The sequence below is a fragment of the Aedes aegypti genome, chromosome 2, assembly GCF_002204515.2.
Source record: "Aedes aegypti strain LVP_AGWG chromosome 2, AaegL5.0 Primary Assembly, whole genome shotgun sequence".
NCBI lineage: Eukaryota > Metazoa > Arthropoda > Insecta > Diptera > Culicidae > Aedes > Aedes aegypti.
In genome coordinates this window covers 340,612,390-340,636,773 of record NC_035108.1, presented here as the reverse complement: position 1 = coordinate 340,636,773, position 24,384 = coordinate 340,612,390, and the positions used below count along the sequence as shown (strand labels likewise).

Below are 24,384 nucleotides of genomic sequence, written 5' to 3'. Positions count from 1 at the left end.
TGGACGAAGTTCTTCTTCAGTTGGTGGCGTATAAATTCGCTGTGTGGGCCATTCTGCTTCAGATAGCCGCAGAAAATGAGGACCATTAAACCAAACGCTGTTTGCAGATAGGTCCGGACCGCCCAGACAACCAAAATGTACGTATAACGAAATCACCTGGAGGCTCTATATGTGCAAAATTTCACTTATAAGATGTTGCGAAACGGCCTTCTACGTACAAAAGTGGAGGCGATATGCGTGCATATATTATGTGATGAATAATAACATACAATGCGAGTGTATAAATATTCTACCGAAGTAACCTGCAATATTATGCGACTTAACTTATGATAACAAATGATGATTTGACAGCTGCTACGGATTGATCCGACTTACTTTGTACGTGTGTACGGGACGAAACAAAATGTACAAATGAACTCAGAAAAGAAGTGTTTTATGCGAGGAAACTCATCAATCTGACGAGTTTATCCACGGTGTTTAGCGAGTTTGATGTAAATAGTATGAATAAACGAGTTGTAACGTGAACTTTCATGCGATTTCTGGTTGTCTGGGCGCTTCCCCATTTCGTCGCAATGTCCGCCGGATTTTGTTTGGAGGGTACCCAACGCCAATTCTTGACATCGGTAACCGTCAGCAATTCCCCAATTCTGCAGGCAACGAACTGTTTGTACCGTCGATGATCAGCCCGCAACCATGAAAGCACCGTGGCAGAGTCGCTCCAGAATACTTTCCTTGTGATTCGAAGAGCGTGGTTTCCTTCAACGAACTGCGACAAGTGAGCGCCAAGTACTGCGGCCAGCAACTCCAAGCGCGGTATAGATTGAGCTTTCAGAGGGGCCACTTTTGTTTTGGCTGCCACAAGTGCACATTCAGGTGATTCATTGGCGTTCAACGTTCGAAAATACGCGACCGCACAGTACGCGGACTCGCTGGCGTCTACAAATATGTGTAGTTGTAGTTCACGGTACCGCTCTTTTGTGGCGCCTGGAAAGTAACAGCGGGGAATTTCAAGGATGCGAACAGCTTCAAACAGTCGTATCCAATTTTTCCATCTTATATGGAGCTCGTCGTTGACTTTTTCGTCCCATTGTGCACCACTTCTCCACACTTCCTGCAGGAGAATCTTTCCGTGTACCACGAATATGCTCAGCAGGCCCAACGGATCGAAGAGAGACATCAGACACTTCAGCATTTGCCTTTTCGTTGGGCATTCGTCCTTTTTAGCCACTTCACTGATCTCGGGTTTCATCTCAGTCGAGAAACCGAAGGCATCTTTTTCCGTCAACCACAGGAGCCCAAAAACTCGTTCATACTCGCATTGTTTGTCTGCTGCGAACCTTTTGCCTTCTCTAGAATCTGTTTCACCTAGAGCACTTAGGGTCGTTCTACTATTAGATAGCCAGTTCCTCAATTCGAAGCCACCTTGCTCATGGATGAAGCGCATTTCCTGGGATGTTTTGATTGCTTCTTCTTCAGACTCGTAGCTTTCCAGGGAATCATCCACGTAGTGGTTCTTCACGATTCCTTCTGCTGCTCGGGGATACATCTCTTGAAACTTCTTGGCATTCTTGTTTTTGATGTATTGCGCCGACGCAGGGGAGCATGTGGAGCCAAAGGTGGCAACATCCATAATATATACCTCGGGTTTATCGGTAGGAGTGTCACGCCAAAGGAATCGCTGTGAATGGCGATCTTCCTTGCGTATGTAGATTTGGTGAAACATTTCTCTTATATCGGAGGAGACTGCTACTTTAAACTGACGGAAGCGCATCAGAACACCAGGAAGTGACGTTAATTGATCCGGACCCTTTAGCAGTACTGAATTGAGGGAAATCCCGTTTACGGCCGCTCTAGCATCCCAAATCATGCGAACCTTGCCAGGTTTTCGAGGGTTTACTACCGCTCCTAGCGGCAAATACCATACGCGGCGCATGTCGGCGCTAGCTAGTTCAACCTCCGTGGCACGATGCGCATACCCTTTTATTTGGTATTCTTCCAATTGACGCTGCAAAGTTTGTCGGAGCTCTGGGTTCCGGTTCATACGTTTCTCCAAGCACTCAAGTCGTCTAAGAGCCATATTATAATTGTCTGGAAGCTCTACGTGATCAAACTTCCAAAGTACACCGGTTTCGAATCGGTTACCGACTCGAAACGTCGTATCCTCTAGTATTTGCTGGGCACGCTTTTCTGCTTCCGATACGAGTGGAGTAGTGGATTGTACGGCGATTTCCTCCGTAGCAAAGAACTGCTTAACGAGGTCATGTAATGTTTGATCTGACGAACATCCACAAGCATGGTAATTCACTGATGGCTGTTGACTACCGTTTGATTTTCCGCCTTAGATGCACCACCCTAGTCTGGTTTTAGCATCTACAGGTTCACGTCGGAGGCCTTCACGCACCTTCATCGGAACCATCAAATCCAAATTGTTGAATCCTATCAGCAACCTTGGAATTGCCTTGGTGTAGCTTCTCTGAAAGATGCTCGTACGTGAGTGTTTGTACGGGTAGCGATAATTCCCGAACTGTTTGTACTTCTTGCAGTGAGTACTTCTTTCCTCCGGCTGATGAAACTGCCAGCGATATTTGCTGCGACCCTTTCTCGGTGCGTGTCATGTTCGCCGTCCACAGTAAACACAGTGGCATTTTTACTCCTTCGACTCCAAGCTCTTTGACTAGGCTGTCCTCAATCAGCGTTAGCGACGATCCGTCGTCGAGAAAAGCGAATGTCTCCACTGTCCCTTTGGGTCCGTGCAAGGTCACTGGCAGTACTCTGAAGAACAGCGATTGTTCCACCTGACGATGAGTGTGGTTTTCTGCCGTGTTCACCAAGGGCTGCATCTGCGTATCTGTGCTGCTGCGCGTCGAACGTAGAAGCGGATGATGGCGAAATTCACAACCGTTTGTCCCACAATTGCTGATTTTCCTACAGCTTCTTCTGCCGTGTGAGTTTAAACAATTACGGCAAAGCCCGTTCGATTGAACACACTTCCAGCGTCCATCCACTGAGAGAGATTTGAAGGTTCGACAGTCCTGAATACGATGACCGACGTTTTTTCAGACCGGACATTCTTTGGCTTCCTCCCGGTTGGTAGGCGTATTGAACTCATCGTTGGTGTTCGTTTCACTATGGTGAGCGTTGATGCTTCCTCTCGACTTCGAGTTGATTTTATCCACGGCGTTGGTTCGTCCACTGCTGCTTGAGAACACTGTCACTTTACTCACTGCTTTCACGACACTGGACATGAAGAGACCGAATGTTTTCAGATTCACTTCCGAAAAGCCCTGGAGATAGGAGCCCCATTCCATTTGTAAATGCGGTGGGAGTTTGGCGACAAGTTCCGCGAGAAGGGAAGGATTTGACAGATGTGCGGTTTGTCCCGCAACATCTAGGTGGTCGCAAAGACTTTGAATGGACATTCCAAAATCGATTATTGTTTGAAATTTTTCAATTTTCGGTGAAGGAGCTGTACGCACCTTGTCTAAAAGCGCTGAAATCAGCAACTCTGGCCGACCATAGAGCATGTGCAGAGTTTCCATTATATGAGGTACCGATTCAGGCAGAAGTAATCGACTTTGAACGGCCTCGTACGCTGCACCTTTCAGGCTTCGTTGGAGACGGCAAAGATTTTCGGCACTAGAGTACCCACAAGCCAGTGTTGTGTTCATGAAACTGCTTATGAATACCGGCCAATCGGCAGGATTGCCAGAAAATGGGGGCAGATCGCGCGGCATCACTTGCCTGGCCGCTAACTGCGATGGCGGAGGGGCAAATGTAGCTAAATTTATATTAAGCAGTGGTGATTGCGAGGGTGATAAAGCAATGCTACCAAATTGCCTCATCAAATGTTGAAGGTTGTCACCGTTACTGTTCGGTGGTGTATTTGTTTGTAGAGGATAATTATCTGGCTTACCTGGTGGCTGAGGGAATAATACTTCTCTTGAAGGGACTGCATGCGGTGCTGAGGGGTTGGGCGGCGGCACGAGTGATCTCGCAGACGTTGACGAAGACGAGATCGCAAGCGGGGCTGCCGACACAAGCCCAAATGATGGCGAAGAAGCAGCTGCTGTGGCCGATTGGTACATCGGTGGAAACATCGGATACGTCGGTTGGCGGTATGCCACCGGATCCGCTGGTAGCGTTGATGCCCCTTGAACTACCGATGGTATGGGTACGCTGAGAAGAGATTGCACCATATTGTCGTGTTGATGATGCGAAACGAACGGATGGGCAACCACTGGTGGCCTCTGTGTAATCGATGACGGAGGCGGAGCCGGTACATGGACCCGAGCAGCTCCCGACGACGTTGGATCAGTAGATGAGCTCTCTAGTATTTGTGGTAGCCGGTGCACGGCGGTGGAAAATGGCAGCGAGCTTGTTGACTGCATAACTGTCGAAATCGGATACGGTGCTGCCGTAAGAATATTCGTCGAAGCGTACTCTACATCTACTGAAGCCGTGTAGGGTACCGATGTTGAGTTAGGCACAGCCGTTGTGCCCGGTGGGAATGGCTGAGGTAGTAATCCGACTACTGGTTGAAACTGCCGATCTATAGTGGGCAACTGTGCTGAAGTTGATTGCGCCAAGGGTACGTTCCCTGCCACCTTATTGAAAACGCTACGTTTGGTTGAGTCTTCGTGATTCGGAGCTGTTTTCGAACCAGGACAGGCACCGGATGCTTGAGAAGCCGATCTTTGGTTCGGCAGCGCAGGATGTTTGAGAGGGCTTGGCTGATTCTTAGTATCTGGTTGCTGAGTTTGAGCTGGAACGTAGTTGCTAGCAACAGCCTTCGGGTTGGCTTGGCTGGAGGACGATGGCGGCAACGGTGGAATATCTGCGTCCTTTGATGTGGGAATGTAGTTATCCTCCTTCTGCTCTGCACAACTTTTCATCCAATTCGCCACCTTGGCGCGGCTGTGTTGTTGACTATTCCGACTTCGTTTACTCCGAGTACTCTCGTTTTCCTCATCTAGCTCCAGTTGAGACTCGAGCAACTTTTACTTCTCTTCGACAAACTTCTGTTGAATGGACTGCAGCTCGTGTAGCTTCTCAAGCTGCAAATTAATTCGCGCGGATCTTCCCGAACGACTGGAAGTTCGCGATCCACGAGATGTACGTGCGATACTGCCCAAATCATCACCTTGGCATTTTGAACACGACCACGATCGATCCTTTATCGAATCTGTGACGCCGGCACACGAAAAGTGCCACCAAGTCTGGCAGCTGTCGCACTGCACCATGTTCTCCTCGCCGTTCAGGCGATCGCACTGTACGCAGTCTGACCGTTGTTCGTCGAGCGTGTGTGCATGGAGCGGTGTCTTATCACTGATCATCTCCGGAATATTTTGCGGAGGAATCGATTCCATATCGACGAGTTAAACTGCTGTCGATTTATCAAAAGATTGTTCCCAAAATTTTGAGGGGATAAGAACGTCCTTCACAAGGTCGATTTTCGTCGAGCAAATTACAACGGGTTTGTTGTTTGTTGTAACTTAGCTTTTGCTGTAAATTTTATTTTCTGATTAGCTTTAGTATCTTTGTTTTGTTTGAAGTTTTACTTATATAAATCGGTTTGCATGTGTAGATTTAAGGACAATTCTCCCGTACTCTTTATGTCTTGTGTGATTCCTGCATGATCATTTCAAATTAGGTTATGTCTAACAATAGGTTTAAGTTACTTACAATTTGCATGAAGCCACTAACAATTTAGGTAAGGAACAACTAATTTTAGAATTTACAGATTTTAGCTCGTAATTTAGCTGTAAGGAAATTAGATTTAGTTCAATTACTGGTGCATTGTGCTTTATAAATGTTCACCTTAGCGTCATCAAATTCACGTTCTACTTTAACAATGGTTGATAGATAGATAAAGCTTTTCAATTCTTTTTGTCTTTCCCTTTCGGACCTGTCAGCTTGACAGGTACATAAACGGCTGTTCCAGCCGTCACAGTGTAGTGACCAGAAGTGATGCCAGTATCCACAGTAGCATTGAAATTCAACATGTTGAGTGCTAACAAGGTGAAAACTCATTCTACTACTTAAAACCAAGATGGCGTCAAAATCCAAGATGGCCGCCAGATTTTTTCACTCAAAATAATACTCCTATTCTTCATCTGTCTCAAATAGTACACCAATGATTGAAAACTTGTTTCTTTGTTGTGCAAAAAATGATGTTTGCATCGATTGCACTCGCCATTTACGTTAAAATCGTAAAACATGATTTAAAAAATCATTCATATCATAGGGTAAATACCATTGCTCACCTAGTTTTTGTAGCCTATCTTACGCAATTTTTCCTCAGCTTTCTGATGGTGATCTCAGATTTCAAAACTAGCGGTGTGCTAATGGTGAAAAAGCGAATTTTCTAACAAAATTCAAGATGGCGGCTGAATTTAAAATAGCCGCCAAATTTTTTTTAACTTTAAATGAAAGCCACATACTTTCTCTATACGATTCCACTAAGTTTGCTATGTGTTCCAAGCGAAATATGAGACATATCACGTGAAGAAATACCCAAGATTTATCAAAAAATGGGCTTTTTCGCAAACTGTTCAGCTTGCTGGCGTACGAGGGGTCCACCAATTTGAGAAAACAGAAAGGACCACCCTTAAGTTTTATCGAAAACTAGCGATCAGTGGCATAAAATTGGAATTCTAACGATGGGTGCCGATGGCGGCCTGGTTTCAGCGAGAATTGCTCAGATGCTATATTTGTGCTATAAGCATTTTAATTTTTTTTTTTCCAAAATTTTGACATTTACCTGCACTGCTTATGCTTAACCCTTCAACACTCATGATGACTGCAGCAATTCTTACTACAATTCTTATATTTAAAAATCAGCTTTTGAAAATAAGCGGTTTAATTTTTGAAAACTTCATTATAGATTCTTTTACGAATATTTAGGTACCTACTGCTGTTAGAAATGCAGCAATCTTATAATTCGGTTAACATTCCTGATCGAGTCATGATACCATCAGTGCACCAAATTCCACTCATTTAGGAGAAGTTATGTGTTCATATGTTTAGTATAAAATAACTATTGTGTCGATCAATACTATTTTTATGTCACAATGTACCTCCAAGTATAGGTAATCAGCGAAAAATTTAAACTAATTTGAAAAACTTTTATTAAAAAAAATATTAATTGCATTTGTTACTGCATCTAAGTGTTCCTATTTCCGCTCACGGTTAACAGATTTCGTGACAAACTTACTAAAAAATGCATTATTTCCAATTTTGTTATTTATCCTGATATGTTTAATGGTCAAACCATAGCTACTACTGCAATGAAGAAGGCTATATACTGACATTTCTTTAAAATTTTGTTTAATTTTCTGCATGAGCGGTTATTACAACACACAATAATACATAGTGATCCAATAATCGCTCACGAGGTCTTGTGTTTTGAATACAAAGAATTACTTGTTTTAATTATGAATCGTGGTTTACGGCCAACCAGCCGAGTGGAAGTTTAACAACTACCGAAAAGCTAAACATTACATATAATTTGCAATTGGATTAGATGGACAAATTGATGTGAAGATTTGCGAAAAAGTTACACGTCTTCTCAGTGAGAATCGAACTCACGACTCCCCGATCTCTAGTTGGGGCGCGTTAACCACTACGCCATGAGAGGACTCATGAACGCAGAAGTTAACCTGAATTCGATTTCAGCTCAATAATCACGTGGTGCTCTTTCGCAAAGTGCACCTCTTTCGGAAGAATTAGATGCCCATCCAAACACAACGCTTTCTATATATATCCAATGCCTAGCCCGAGAGCGCATTGTTTTTTAGATATAGGAATAGCACACTACACTAGCCAGCAACTGCGCTGGCTGAGGTTTCTATTGTGTGGGCTTCCAATGGGTCGCGACGTTCTCAAACGACCGGTTACGGAACATGAGGCAGTTGCTGGCTAGTGTAGTGTGCTATTCCTATATCTAAAAAACAATGCGCTCTCGGGCTAGGCATTGGATATATATAGAAAGCGTTGTGTTTGGATGGGCATCTAATTCTTCCGAAAGAGGTGCACTTTGCGAAAGAGCACCACGTGATTATTGAGCTGAAATCGAATTCAGGTTAACTTCTGCGTTCATGAGTCCTCTCATGGCGTAGTGGTTAACGCGCCCCAACTAGAGATCGGGGAGTCGTGAGTTCGATTCTCACTGAGAAGACGTGTAACTTTTTCGCAAATCTTCACATCAATTTGTCCATCTAATCCAATTGCAAATTATATGTAATGTTTAGCTTTTCGGTAGTTGTTACAAAGAATTATTTTACCAAATAAATAATTGGAAACATTACTTAAGAATAGCTTCGTTCTCAAAATCAGCTAAAATTTATCTGGAAGCGATATTTGAATAAAAAATTAACTAAGAAACATTTTAGAAAATTGATACAATATTCAATAGCAAATATGCAATTCGCGATGGAATTCACGAATAAATTTATGAGGATATTCAAAATTGGTTAAGATCTTCATGGCTTTTTCTGTACAAATGCTATTAGCACCCAATTTAAATATTTGTTTAGATTAATGCTATAACACATTTGTGGATTATGCGAATTAAACCTCTCGTTGAATTTCTTTACAATTGATCTACAAATTCATTCTGAAATAAAATGCTTCCTGAATTCCGCCAATAATTGCTTCAAAGTGTATGCCAGCAAATGCAAGTTATATCAGCAGATTTACCACATCGACTCTAGGGCGTTACAGAATGCTCGTGATTAATTTCCGGAAGAATGTATAGAAGATTAGCTAGAAAAATTAATCAATGAACAATTTGAAATATTCCAACAAGAAGCAGTGAATAAATCATTGAAGGAATTAATCGAGAGTTACGTAGATAGTTTTGGAGGAATGCAATAGAGAAATATCTAACGGAATTGATTGTACAGTCAAAAGAATTTTCAGGGAGAAATATCTAAAAATTCCTAGGAATTTAGAAGAATAACATAGTTAAGCTCAAACTGCCATAGTTAAGCTCAAAGAATATCAACCGTGATTTAGGTGTCTTGCTGAAAAACTGTGAACCGGTGTTATTCATAGATGTTTCTAATCAAAGGTAAACATTTCTTACAAAAATAATCGTAAATACAGGATTACTTTTTATTAAGCTTTGTCAAATAATGCTAGTACACTCCCGTGCAAAAGTTTGGGTTCACCCCCTCAAAAACATACAAAAGTGTTCAGTCCATATCTCTGTGATTACACGTCCAATTGAAACTCTTTGAGCCGCATTCGAAAGGCAAAGAATTATTCTTACTTCGTATGTATTTTTCCAAAAACATTTTTCGAATTTTAAATTTTAATTTAAAGTTGTTACATTTTTCAAAAAACACACTGAAAAATCATATCTGATTTCCTCAGCATTGGATCGACCAAAATTTTAAATTAAAATGTCATTAGAATCGTAATCTTATATTCTTTCAAGAGACCCTACGAATTTTTTACGGAAAAATCTGGAAAGTATTCAAAATCAATGGAACAGTCATTCAAGTCATCGTGCAAAAGTTTGGGTTCACCCCTCAGTATGGTGCAAATCGTGCAAAAGTTTGGGTTCACCTGAGCCGCACGCACATCATTTATGTCAATATCTTTGCCATTTTTCAACCGATTTTAATAGTTTAAAGCTTTTTTGAGCGCAAATAATGACGCGTACATGATTGGTTTGTGATTTCACAGATTTAAGTATGTTCATTTGAACTCAAACTTTTGCACGATACACCATACTGAGGGGTGAACCCAAACTTTTGCACGATGACTTGACTGACTGTTTCATTGATTTTGAATACTTTCCAGATTTTTCCGTAAAAAATTCGTAGGGTCTCTTGAAAGAATATAAGATTACGATTCTAATGACATTTCGTGGGGTCTCTTCAAAGAATATAAGATTACGATTCTAATGACACTTTGATTTAAAATTTTGGTCGATCCAATGCTGAGGAAATTAGATATGTTTTTTTAAAAATGTAACAACTTTAAATTAAAATTTAGTACACAAAATTCGAAAAATGTTTTTGGAAAAATACATACGAAGTAAGAATAATTCTTTGCCTTTCGAATGCGGCTCAAAGAGTTTCAATTGGACGTGTAATCACAGAGATATGGACTGAACACTTTTGCATGTTTTTTAGGGGGTGAACCCAAACTTATGCACGGGAGTGTACATTAGCCAGTTTTGACTTCAACGCAATGATATAATAAGACATTCTTTCTCGATGCAAACTTAATGAAATGTGGAAATTAATTTAAGGATTTTTTAAGGAACTCTCATATTTATGAACTTCAATGATTCAGGCACAGTCCATATCATATAATCTCAAATCAGCCCTTCGTTCACAAACTGCACAAAACCGGTACAGACTCGTCATTTGGAGCGCCACCCGCAACGCGAAGCCCTAGCACATGGTCCCCTTATTAACCCTCTAATACCCAACCCCGCCTTTAGACGGGGTACACTTTGGAATTTTGTGTATTTTTCCGTAGCTCGGAAATTAAAATAATTTTATTTTTGGCTTAAACCTTGACTCATAACACCCATATAAGAAAAGTTTTTTATGATGTTTTAAACTTTTTTGTATTATTGAAAATTGTTTGAAAAATTGTATTCTTATGTAACCTACAAATGCCTGGGATTCATTTAACGTGTATTATAAAAAATCGTACCTTTTATATTTTTCTACGATCAACCTATCACAGAAGAAGAGCCTGATGGTATTGCAATGATTTCAACTCTGTTTTTCCGTTAGTTACACGGAAAATAAAAAATGTTCCAAAAAAAAAAAAAAAAAAAATCATATTTTCAAAAGTATTGTAAAAACTCAAATTTTTATCATTGCCAAAAATCAGTAACCAGAAGAGGCTTCAAGAAAAAATGAAAAGGATAGGGATGTTCAAAAATAAAAATAATAAAAATCAAAAACCAAAATTCATAAATTTGCGAAGAAAACAAAATCATTGCTCAAACCGTATTGAGAATGATTTTAGATAACGAAAAAAAAATATTTAGATCGAAAACAAAAATTTGGGTATTAGAGGGTTAAAGCTTCCTTATCGTATGAGTTCTAGCACGATTTATATCCTTCCGATGCGATGATGCAGTCAGTCCGTCATTCGACTTAGCGTGCAACCATCCAGACCGCATCATGCTCCTTCCGCTTTTGTGGCACCGACCGACCGACTTTGAAACAGATATGCAAATTCTTTGTACGCTTTTACCTTGGAAGTGCAGAGTGTGGGTGTACTTTAAACCAAAGCAAAACGCGCTTATCGCTACAAAAGCATCTAGCAGTGCTTTCCTTACCATCAACCGTTCGTCGCTTGGGAGAATATCAATCAGCCGCCAATCGTATCTGAATATGCACTTTGGCTCGTGAAGATCGATCAAATTACATGATTGCATTTCGCTTTTCCTTCTTCGATTGCAGATATTCCGTTCACGTTGATCGTTCCGGACAAGATTGATCGGGTGGCGCTCGAAGGGAACGAGCCACGTGCGCGGGAATTCCTGCTGGAACACGTCATTCCCGGTGCGCTCATGGAGATGAAGCCTCGCAACGTTTACGGGAACATGAATCAACACCCGGTGGGGGTGAACCTGACCTGCGTGAATATGCTGATGGGCTACGTGCTGCGGTATATGGTGAACCAGGAGACGAAATACGCCACCCGGCACAACGTGAGCGACTCGCTGACGATGGTTTTCATCGAGGGCAATTTGACCGAGAATAAGGCGTTCAACACGAACAAGCTGAACAAGCGGAACATTCAGGAGAATAACAGGTAATTTTTAAGAGATAACCTTTTAGATTTTCTCAAGGATTTCCAACATAAATTGTTCCTCGAATTACTCCAGAGGATCCTCGAGGGTTTCTCAGGGATCAATTTCAATTTTTAGTGTTGCCCTTGAAGATATAAGCTTTTATCTCGAGATAAAAGAACCGACAATCTAAAACAAATCTAGTTTTATCGTAAGATATTTATCTTCAATAATATCTTACTGATAATGGCGAACTGTTGACTTCAAATTAATCTGTTATAAAATTCGCACAGACGACTCAGACCGTTTTACCAATATTGACTCCGCCCCCAGGTTGTTGCTCATTAAGGTGGTTCAAAAAATAGTTTTTGCTCCAAACCGCTTAGATTTTAGATCAAATTCTTGGTGACCTCCAAAAATTTTAACTCATTTGGATGAAAACTGATATTGCACAAGCTTTTCAATGTTTGTATGAGAATTCATATTATTATTATGTATCTTTATTTGAGTGGCTTTTCGTCCTTGGCGAGTTCGCCACTTCGAGAGTTCATATGGGTAAAACAAGCAATGCATTCATAGTAATAGTATTTTGCCATGTGTTCATGAAGATTATAGCTACGCTGATACTGTTACATACATTCGTTAGCTACAACTTTGCCGAAGATCGTACGCCTCAATTATTAGTTATTGCTCATGTTGGTGCAATGTTTAACCGTGTGTAATGCCGATTGACGAACCAATTTGACAGTTTGTGAAACCGATTTGACGGTTGGCCAAGCGGGCGGAGCAAAAAATTGACGAACTGATCGTACTGTCTGTAGCGATGTTGCTCAAACATCGAATTCAGCATGTCAAATTGAAGCTTCGGCGTCCCATGAATTTCCGATGAAGATGGGTGGCAAGTCAAAATGCGTGAATTCACACAGCGTCCACGCCTTAGTGATCTAGCAAATGTGCGCTCTTGACTTGTTTCTATATAAATCACTAGCATTTTCCCACAATCTTTAACCTGTTTCTTTAGCAAACCCACCATCAGCTCTACATGTGATTCCTTCAGGTATTGCACCAGAAATTCCTACAAGGATTCCATCAGGAATATTACCAGCAATTCCTCCAGGTAATGCTGCAGGAATTTCTTTGAGAATACTACCACAATTCCTTCATGAATTTCATCGGTAACTGCTCCATGATTCTACCAGGTGTTCCTTCAAAAATGTAATCAAGATTCTGTATAGTGATTAAACAAGGAATTCCTGTAAGTAATCCTTCAGAAATTCCGTCCGAAAGATCACTTGGGATTTATCAGGGGTTTGCTCTAGAGATTACTTTAAAAGTTCTTCCAGGAATTCCATTAGGAAAACTTCAAGAGTTTCCATCAGAAGTTATTGTAAGTATTTCACCAATAATTCCTTCAGAGATTCCACAAGGAGCTTCATCAATTTTTATTTTCCAGGGTTTCCATAAGTAGTTCCTCTAGGTATCAGGAGTTATTCTGTGGATTTAACCAAGAGTTCATCCAGGAACAATTGATTGAACAATCAGGAGTACTTCTAAAGATTCTATCATGAATTCCATGAAGGATTCCATCAGAAGTTCCTGTAGAGATTGGAAGATTCTCTAAGGATTCTATCAAGAATTATGCTGAAGATTTCGTCAGAAGTTCTTTTAGGGATCCCATCATTCCTTCAAGGATTCCACCTGTAACTTCTCAAGGGATTTCATCAGGAGTTCCTCTAGCAATAATATTAGAAGTTTCTCCAGGGATTTTATCAGGAGTTCCTTCAGGGATTCCACCTGGAATTCCTCCAGGGAATTTTATCAGGATTTCCTCTAGGGATTCTATCAGGAGTTCTTCGAAGGATTCCATCAGTAATTTCTCTAGGGGTTTTGTCAGGAGTTCTTCTTTAGATTTCATTAGGAGTTTCTGCAAGATTCTATCAGTTGTTCATCCATGGATTCCATTAGGAATTCTCCTGGAATTCCATCATGCACACCTTCTGGGACTCTATAATAAGTTGTCATGGATTCTATCAGGTTTTTTTTTTCTAAAGCTTTCTTCAGAAATTCATCTGGGGCAGGCCTGCCCAACCTTTTGGTACCGCGGGCCACATTTCAGTAATAGTATAGCGGGGCGGGCCAAAACATGTCCAATTTTTTTTTATCGAAATTCTTTTGTGAAAAAAAAAAACGAGATAATTGTTTTTGACTATCATACTAATAGTTCAATAAGAATTCCACTCTGTATTTTATAGTAATCTTGCGAAGGAGTTGAGTTCAAAATTATGTCAGTATTTAGTGAAGGAATTGCTAAAAATCCTGAACTTAATTTTATATTAGAATCATGTTAAAAATAAAAATCGTACTCATCGTATTTTGTCACAATTCCGCCCATCATTATTTAAAAAATAATGCCTAGGGCTGTGAAAGAATTCAGCTTGAGATTTGGCAAAAATCTAATACAGGTCCTCAGAATCTCCATTCTAAAATCCTGTTATGGTTTTGTAAGTATTTTGTTAGAATCAAGCCTTTGCGGTGATATTCTGTTCGAATAATTTAACCATTTCCCATCATATCTATTTAAATTTGATTGAAGTTCAGTCTCTCCTATCAAACATTGAAGAAAGTCATGGCATAGTGTTGTCAAAATCTTAATTAAATTGTTGTAATTATTAAAAAATATGACTTCTCATTATGAACCTCAAATTAAAATAAAAGTTGATTAATTCTCGCAAGAGTGCTACCAAATTTTCTAGTGTTTGTGTTTGTCATGACAATTATTCTTGAGATTATATCCTAATTCGTAGAGATGGTCGGGTCTCGGGTTTTCAAACCCGAAACCCGACCCGAACCCGAACCCGACGGGTTCGGGTCGGGTTCGGGTTTGAAAATTTTAAAATTTTCGGGTTTGGGTTCGGGTCGGGTTTGAAGGTTACAAAATTATCGGGTACGGGTCGGGTTCGGGCTTGAAAAATGTCGGGTATAATCGGGTTTGGGTCGGGTTTGTGTGAGAATTGTGAACATAGTAACAACCTGCAAGCTTCCCTACGCATCAGAAAGGATGAATTAATCATCTTTTCAAACTCGGGTTTTATGCGGGTTTTCCGTATAAAACTTTTTCGGGTTTCGGGTCGGGTTCGGGTTTGAACAGCGAATTTTTTTCGGGTTCGGGTCGGGTCCGGGTTTGCTTTTCAATTATTGCCTCGGGTTCGGGTCGGGCCCGGGTTTGCAAAAATAAAATAAGTCGGGTACGGGTCGGGTTCGGGTTTGAAAAATGTGAAACCCGACCATCTCTACTAATTCGCAAACGTTGGAACAAACGGTTATGGTGTGCTAGTTTCGCGCTGGTTTCGGTAACAATTTGATTGAATTTGATACTGAGTATAAGCAAAACACGACATTGCATAATTTGAATCATTAATGATATCAAGTCAGTTTTATAGATTCAAAAACTTTCAATAATCATCCTTGGTATGTTCTAATTTCTGCGGGCCAGATATGTGGCGAATCTTCAAGCTCTTCGCGGGCCGCACAACATGACGTCGCGGGTTCCGGGTCCCATCAGGCAGAGACTTCACTTGTTTTTCTAATTATTTCATATTTTCCCGAAAAACTACGGGAAAGGAACTTTTAAGGAATTTCACCAGGAGTTCTTCAGGGTTAAGACTGGGAATATCACCAGAGTTTCGCCAGAATATGCACTAGAAAAATCTACCAGAGTTTCGCCAGAACTTCTACCATAAAATACTTCTACCATAGGAATGAACTAGAAATTCTTCCTTTCTCTGCTCTAGGTATTCACTCAGGATGCTCCTATATAATTTCAGAAGATTATTCCTCCAAGGATTCTACTGATATTTACTCAGAGGATTAAACAAAGCATTTCTCTGAATGCCTCCAGATTGAATCCTAGAAGATTTCTTTGTAAAATTTCAGGAAAAAACCATGGAGCAATTTCTTGAAAAAAATCTTGGAGGAATTACCTAAGAAATCACTGAAGAAATTCTCAGAGAATTCGCTGGAGAAAATCTCTGGAAGAACTTTTAAAGCAATCCCCGAAGGAGTATTGGATGGATTCCTTGGATAAATGCTTTTAGGAATCCTCGGATGAATTTCTGGTAGATTCTTGGAGTAATTCCTGAAGAAATCCCAAGAACCTTCAGGGAACCAGGAAGAATCTTTGAAGGAAACACTGGAGAAATTTATAAAAGAATTTATTGAAGATTCACAAACGGCATCTCTAAAGAAATTTCTGGTGGAATCGCGTGGAGGAATTTTTGATAAATTCTTTTGCAGCATTTCTTGTGGAATCCCTTAAGGCTTCCTGGAATTCTTGGTGGAAACCATGGAGAAATTCCTTTATGAATCCTTGGAGGAATCATGGATAGAATCATTGAGAGAATTCCTGGAGTAAATTTCTGCATGTAATTCTGTAGGATTATTTAAGGAATGTCTAGAGAAAATCGTGTAGGAATCCCTGGAAGAATGTTTGTATGAATCGTTGCAGGATTTTCTAGAGGAATCTGTAAAGGAATTCCTAGAGAAATCACTTGAAGAACCACTGGAAAAAAATATGATGATATAAGGAGTTTTTGGTAGGCTTTTGATGAAATTCCTGTAGTAATTTCTTGGGAGCGATTCCATGAGCAATCTCTAAAACATTTTTAGAGGAATTCCTAGTGCAATCGCAGGAAAAGAATCCTACAATGAACTGTTTAGGAATTTATTTCACTGGAGGAATCTTTAAATAAATCTTTGAAGGATTTTTTTCTGGTGGAATACTTGAAAGGAACATTGGAAGAATCAATGAAGAAGTCCCTTGAGGAGATAGATCTCCGGAGGAGTCTGTAGAAAAAATATTGGAAAGAATCGCTGAAGAAATTCCTGGTGGAATTTCTGATGGAACTCCTGGAGGAATCCTAGGAGGAAGCTCTGACAAAAGTCCTGGTTAAATCCCTGGGGAAATTTTTGATTTATTTCTTGAGAAATTCCTGGAGAAGTTTCTGAAAGAATTCATGATGAAATCTCTGGAGGAATTCTTGGAGACAGCCTTGGATTGAGAATTACTGCAGAAATCACTTGAGGATTTTTTTTGGATTAATCCTTGAACGAATCAGTGGAGGAAATCCTTATAGTGGATCTTTCAAGGAATCTCTGGAGGAATGCCAAGATGAATTCTCGATGCTATTCCTGAAGGATTTTCCCCGGATGATTTTCTGGTTGAATCTGTAGAATAAATTTCTAGAAGAATTACTGATAAAATTTCTTGTCGAATCCCAGGAAGAATTTCTGGTGGAATACCTATTATAACCCATGGATTTCTGAAAAAAACTCCAAAGAAGAATAACTACAGGAAACCACTAAAAGACTCTGCATAGAATATTTAAAGAAATTCCCATAACCATTCTCATATCGATGACTGTTCAGAATAATCCTCGACAGAGACCCCTCATATTTTTTGGTTTTGTCGAAATACTTTCTGCGAATTATAACTGGAATTCCTCATCAATATCCATCTCTTCCAACATCTAAATTTTAAAAATTCTACTCTTCCTTACTACGCAAACCGCACAACCATAGAATTCGGAAAAATAACAATCACATATCTACCAGACTTGCCGAAATCATTCAAAACATGCGAACAACACAGTTGTCAAACGGTTGCATCAAAATAAATCGCTTTTACTAACTTGCTGGTGGAGTCAATGTTGGTCAAACCGTCTGAGCTGCTTCAAGTCAACCACTTGGAGACTTGGAAACATTCCTGGATAATTTATAAACGATTTCAAAATGGAAGAATTCATCAAAAAGATTCACTGCCCTTCTATGCCTACTTGTCCCATGTTCTATGTACACCTTATGGACCTCGGGACAAATATGCGTAGAACGGCAGTTCAGTAATTCTTAAATTAATCTTTGAAAAACAAAACACTGAACACTTTTAGATGATTTCTGGAGCCCCGAATCAACTATTATTTCTTATGAGGAACTAAAACACAGGGTCATTTCATTGATAATCTTAACAATATCGAAGAGACAGCTCTTGAATTCAATATTGCATGTTTCGCTTTGGAATGACGATTCCACCCGACCCAGATTAGAACCTTCAATCTTCGGAGTGCAAGTCTTGTAACTTACCTCGACACCAACACACACCAAGCTTTCATTTGAGGTAAAATTTTCTGTTATCGAAATATTATTTCAAGTGCACCAAACATTTTTGTTATTGCCTCAAAAGATTTTACTATATTGAGAAAGTGTCCTTAAGGCATTTTAGAAAAAAAAAAAAAAAAAAATGATGGAATTGACCAGAATCCTCTTGAAATATTTCTGCCAAAATCATTGAAGAAACTTCAGCCACTGGAAAGGCACTGGAATTATCCTTCGCTGATTTTTTGAGACATTAAAAATATTCATAAAAGAATATTCCTGGAGAAATCCCCTGAATAATTTCTGTTAGGCATCCTACAATGAAATCAAAAGAATTCTTGGATTGAACCTTAAAGTTATCAAGTAAAAAATCTTGAAGAAATTCCTGGAACAGCTACTGAACAATTTCTCAGAGAAATCTGGAAGTCACTTGAAGAACTTGTAAGCATTTGACACCTTCAGTCGCAGTAAATGTTCAAGATATTCGAGGCGCAATATTTTGAGGACATCTTGGAACAGCTCCTCAAAAAAGTGTTGCAGTATCTTTAGGAACACTCACGCTTAAAATTACTGTGAATCTTCCTCACAGATGCAGATTGATTGACAAATTTATGAACTTACAAAGAAACATTTTCGAGAAATTTCATAAGAGTTTCAGAGAGCGTATCTGACTAAGGTTCTTGATAGAAAAATTATCAGTAAACAAGTAAACAAGCGATTGCTTCTTACAGAATTCTAGGAAAACGTTTGTCGGATCAGTAATAATCGTTGCCGACAATTAGAATAGTGGTCTTTTAGCATAAGCATAAGGTGAATTTTCACCTTAACCTATTCCTGGCAAAGTGATTTTAAGTGAAATCTTCCATAGATTTCTGATATCATATACCAGTGGTTCCCATTTTTTTTAAGCTGCGGCCCATATGATATTTTATAAACATTCTGCGGATTCCTAAACATCCCTAAACATTCACAACGTTCAATTAAATACGTTTACACTGAGATGAACTACCTAGTTCAGGACTGATGGTCTTGTTAAAAAAGATAGGAACAAAAATGTTAGCAGAAAGATCTCATAGAGAATCAACAGATATCGTTGACAGGCAGACCCAAAAATCATCCCGACCCTCTGATGTCCACTAAGAAGCCACCCAAAAGTCTACCAAACATCTTTCAAAAAGTCCGATAATAAATTTACAAAGGTTAAAATCCAACTAAAAATCTTGCAAGTAAGGTAAATGGTAAGATTCCAGATCCATGTCAAAAAATATTCACATAAGTTTAACAAATATTCCCTCGAGAATTATCGCAAAAGGTTTTCACAACCACAATTTTAAAAATCCTTCTGTATTCTCAAAGGTTTCACCAGAATCCGCGAGATTCTCGCGGCGTGTGATGGCGAGATTGTTAATTGCAGCTAAGTTTCATAACACTATTTGCAATTTTTTGTGTGGTATGGTGGATCAATTCCAAAATGATTCCAGCTTCAATTTACAAGTAGAAAGTAGGCGTTGTGAAGCATTGTATTTGCCACCAAAAAGTGAATCTTGTAGGAGACTGTAATAGAAGCCTAAGGTAACTTTACTCTTAAATATTCACTATAAAATGACTATGGAAAGTAAGATGCTGAGATCGATCATTAGGGTACACTTGCTAGTTTCGAGAAATTGTTGAACAGACATGGAAAGTGACTTTTTTTCTTTAAGGATATATGAACGTAAAGACCTGAAATTAACTAGAACTACTACTAAACAGCCTAATTTTGTTAAGACTTGACGACAATTGACATTTAAGACTCAAATCATACGTAAAAGACAGGAGTAATCAGAATAGCACTTAAATGACAAATTATTCAAAACAATTTCGACTAGACAGTATTAGTAATGACACTACTACACTACTATTTCAAAAAATTCTGATGGAGCTGCTGATTTTCACAATGCAAAAAAAAAGATTCGTGCATAGGCAGTACAACTAGCAATTTTTAACTGATCGTTCCGAAATAGACCAAATTTTTGCCTATCCCAATTATTTTGACAATTCTGTGAAGCACAACGTACAAGCTTTTTCAGAAGAATTTCTGCAAAGCTCCAGAATAAATTCTTGTAGGTTTTACACTGTTCGCTTAAGATACGACGGTTCAAATGAAATACGTCCTAAGAGAGCTCTAATAAAAATATATACGAACTAATTATGACGTATTTTCGCCTAGAAAAACTTGGCTATGAAGATGGTAGATTTTCAGAGCGTAGATGAGCGCGTGAGTAATTAATCGCTCTCTGATCTCGAAGTTCGTGCCTAAATACCAGTTCACAAATTTGTATTTTCAGCAAAAATATTTCATGCGATGTCCTATGAAAAACATTGAATAGGAATATCGTACGAAAATCAAAACTTTCTCTTGTGGTGAATATTCTTAGTTGATTCATATAATTTTCGAAGTTTCAGTATCTTCAGTGTGCGCAATACATCGCATTTCTCTAAATGAGGATATAATTTATCATTTCGATAAGATATCAGATAAAGCTATTATCAACCACGATTTTGCCTCTACGAACAATCATCATTCATCGGTAGTGATTCTACTTTGTTCCAAAAGACTCGACTGCATGCCAAGGAAAAACTAGATCAATAACTGCCATGTAACTATAAAATTGATCGAAAGAATCAATAAAGACCATTAAGATGGAAAATTACATCAATTTAGTTTAATAAAAATATCTTAACCATCACTCTTTTTCAAATTTGTTCGTATCCTCTATTCCAGGTACAACGAACCGCAGCGATTGGAAATGAAAAATGCCACCAAAGAGCTGGCCGCCAACAAGGAGAACCGCATCGGTCAACAGTTGATGAACTTTCTGGCCAGCATGAAGTCCGGCACCAAGGTGTTCCAGCACTTCCTGTCCAATAGCAATCTGAGCCAGCTGGTGGACGACGGTTCGTACATGGTGCTGATTCCTTCAGACACGGCCTTCCAGCGGTGGCATCCGATCGATTGGGGCTTCTACCCGTTCAGTGTGCAGGAATTCACCGAAAGTGTCCTACGGAACCATTTCATCAAGGTGGGGCTGCCACTGCGGATGGCCGACCTCAGAGGGGCGTCCGGAGAGCAGAAATTCAAAACTCTCGGAGGAGAGTACGTCGTACTTAGAGGAAAACGTAAGTTTTTAATTTTTCGCGTATTGAAAAATGACGATACATTAAATGGTATCTTTTTACAGCTACACCAACCGCTAATAATGTCTCGATCATCTATGACTACACGCTTTCGAACCGAATTGAAGTTTTTGTAATATCCGAGGTGCTGTTTGTTTCCGAAGCTGTCGTGTCTAAACTTCATCAGGTAACGAGGAGTAATCATGTTTAAAACTCTAATTATAAGCGGTTTCTTCACCACCGCTTAGGCCTTAAACCTAGTTTAACCATATGGTGATGAAATTGACCTTAAGCGATCTAAAATAATTTATTTTTTATTTCAGATGCATAAAGACAAGGAAACTCCGCCTCTATTAGCTTTCCCGTGGTTCGGTGCCCAATTTCTGTCTCACTCATTCTTAGCGCTGGAACGGGATAATCGTTTCACGCAGATAACTCGCTTCCTGAACACTGCAGAAATCGCCCAGTTCATATCTGGATCCAACTATACCTTTTTCGTGCCAACAGATGAGGCTTTCGAACGATACAGTTTCGATATCCTCCCGGATAATGTTCTGGCATCGGAGAAAGGAGTGAAGTTACTGTTGAACCATTTCATCAAAGGTCGCTTATACGATCGGGACTTGAAGGATGGAGAGGTTCTAGAAACGATCGGCGGAACTCCGGTGAAAATTCATCGAACTTTCGACAACAACGTTACCGTCAACAGCGCCAGAATAGTTGAATCGGAAGTATTCGTCTACAACCTGGGAACGATGTTCTACGTGAACGATGTGCTCTACCCAGAATTGCTTAAAGCGGAAGTGACTGCTTTAACCGAAATGAAGAATACAGATAAGAATATTCCCGAGGATACTGGAGACGTCTTCACCACGGAACCGAATCAAGTTGAACCATCTTCATCGACGACTCATCGAACAGCCTTCTACACTACGAGTGCCGACGTGGAGATTGTACCGTTGGAGTTTACCGAACAAAACGGAAGTGAAGATGATGTTCTGCTACAGGACGACGAAATCATTACGCCTAAGGCGTTGCCAGTGAAATATTACTATTCACCAAAAAAGTGAATGACTCAAGGTGCGACCGAACATAAGGCGAGGATTCCGGTTCGGGTCAAATAAGCATCGTAGGCCTCAAAGCTATCGTTCTGTTTGAATGCTCCTTAGTGATGCGTAGTGTAAGCTTAAGCTCAATGGTTTTCATAGTGAAATCAATCTAAACCTTAGAGTACATTCCATTGTGAATCATTCAATCAATAAGAAAAAAACTCATTCTCCCATTTTGCTAGATGTGTTACGATTATCATCTTGTTGTGACCACACAGATATCTATGAATGAATGGTCTTCCTGGAATTTACACACAAAACCGTCGGTCTTTTGATAGAAATGTTTCGAAATTTATGCTACTAAAAGAGTAGGTAATAGTTATTGGAACGTTAATTGGAAATAGATCCTATTGCTTCAATATTTTTTTGGCGCAAGTAGACCGGAATGAAGGAAAGCATATGCATTTTACGGTAGTTCGCTGTTGAAATAAAAACAAATACAAAAAGATACATAACACGTTCAAATAGAACAGAGCAGATCTACTGACTAGTTGTTTTAACTGTAAGATCATCTCTTGTAATCTCATTAGCTGTTAAGGTGGAGTTTTCCCTCAAAATGAGTATTTATTGAACTAGTTTCCGTTTTCGTTTCTGTTAGTGCAATGAGTTTTAAACATCGGAAAGTGTCGATTACAGCAGAGGATTGGATAGCTATTTTTTTTTTTTCTCGAAAGTTTGGTAAGATTGGAAAGAGTGTCAATCACACATATCAAAATTTGTTCTAATAAAACGGAGAAAAAAATGTCGAAAGTTTTGCAAATGATGAAATTTCTGATATTTGTACATTGTATGTTAGTTTTGTATAAAAATATGTTTAAATAAAATATGATAATAAAAATATACGATCTTTTGTCAATAACATCACTGTCCATAACTGCATGTTTGTCACATTCCATATTTTTTTACAATTTCGAGTTAGGGCAAACGCTCCCTTAGTGGAGGTAATACGGTTAAAAGCCCTTTTTTCAATTTCCTATTCCTACTACCTACTTGCAATGATCGATTTCTCTACATCGTTGTTCTCTTCACATAATTACAAAAAACGAATTCATTATTCGCATTTTTTTGGTTTTGTACGATAAAGGATCGTTGAATCTTGCATCGCCGGCTAGAAACATTGCGGATGTATCTATTTTGGCGAAGTCATTAGCAAAAGGGAGGATCGAAGAAGAGAAATCGATGGGGTTAGAAAAGCCCTTTTAAAGCAACAGGGCAACAGTGTTGAACTGTAAGAAAACCAAATACTTTATCACTTCTCGATAGTGGCAAAACAATACGACATAGGGGTTGTCGGGGCGGTTTGGCCAATGGGGTGGAATGAGCACCCCTTGAAAATTGCATAAATTCTTGAAATTTCATCTGAAATCACATGCAACCCCAAAGCTTATGAGCAAATGAAGCAATAGGCATGTTATAAGTCAGTGTTCAAAACTTAAAGAAAAATTAATAAATGATGTTCGAAAAAACTGCCCATATTGCCCCGAATGGCTCTTTTAAATTTCATCATTTCAGAATGATGAAGTTTGACTGTTAGAATGTTCTTAAAAAATTATATATTCTTGCACGGAGTATTTATAAATACTAATAACTTTCAAGTGTAGTAACAACATAACTGCGCTCAATGGTGAATTTTCGGATTCCGAGTAGGATGCTGCGGAATACAACTCTGCTTGAAAACAGATACCACAGGACCCTGTTTGGGTACAACGAACCGATTGCAGCTTGTGTTAGAACGTTCAGCACAGTGGAAGATCTGTTCGAGTTTGACGAACCGTCCAGCCATTTCGCCAATAGAATCAACCGTTCGAGATTAATTTGACGTTTACAGTTATTTTTTTTTTACATGTGATGCAATGTGGTGTGTAATAGATTTCGTCCTTTTATTAGTATGTTAGTCGTAATAAGTTTATGTAGACCATGAAGTCCGATAAACATGAAGAATAAATAAATAAATAAATAAATAAATAAATAAATAAATAGGGTCGGTGTTCCCTTAGTGGACAGTCCCCTATAGTCGCACTAGTGGCTTTTTACGGCCGTTTTGCTATAAACCTTTTCAAAACATTTTTTGACATGAAGGTCAGGAGCTATTTATCTAAGTACCATTGATACACAGCTTGATTTTGTTCAAAAAATGATCTTAATAATTAGGTATGCCCTCCCCTTGGTTATGCGACCTTGCCGCGATGGGAGGGCATAATCCAT

The 24,384-nt window shown here is 39.4% G+C and overlaps 1 protein-coding gene across 4 annotated transcripts in view; it reads left to right on the top strand.

Annotated features, from left to right (window-relative positions):
• Positions 1-22,872, top strand: part of LOC5571212 — an 80,850-nt gene extending 57,978 nt beyond the window's left edge. For all 4 annotated transcript variants that reach the window (XM_021846089.1, XM_021846088.1, XM_021846090.1 and 1 more), the window contains exons 3-6: positions 11,436-11,790; positions 20,679-21,073; positions 21,136-21,257; positions 21,394-22,872. In XM_021846089.1, the coding sequence (XP_021701781.1) occupies positions 11,436-11,790; positions 20,679-21,073; positions 21,136-21,257; positions 21,394-22,140 (1,619 nt within the window). In that variant the 3' untranslated portion in view covers positions 22,141-22,872. The remainder of the gene's footprint in view (positions 1-11,435; positions 11,791-20,678; positions 21,074-21,135; positions 21,258-21,393) is intronic.
• The last annotated feature ends 1,512 nt before the right edge of the window (positions 22,873-24,384 follow it).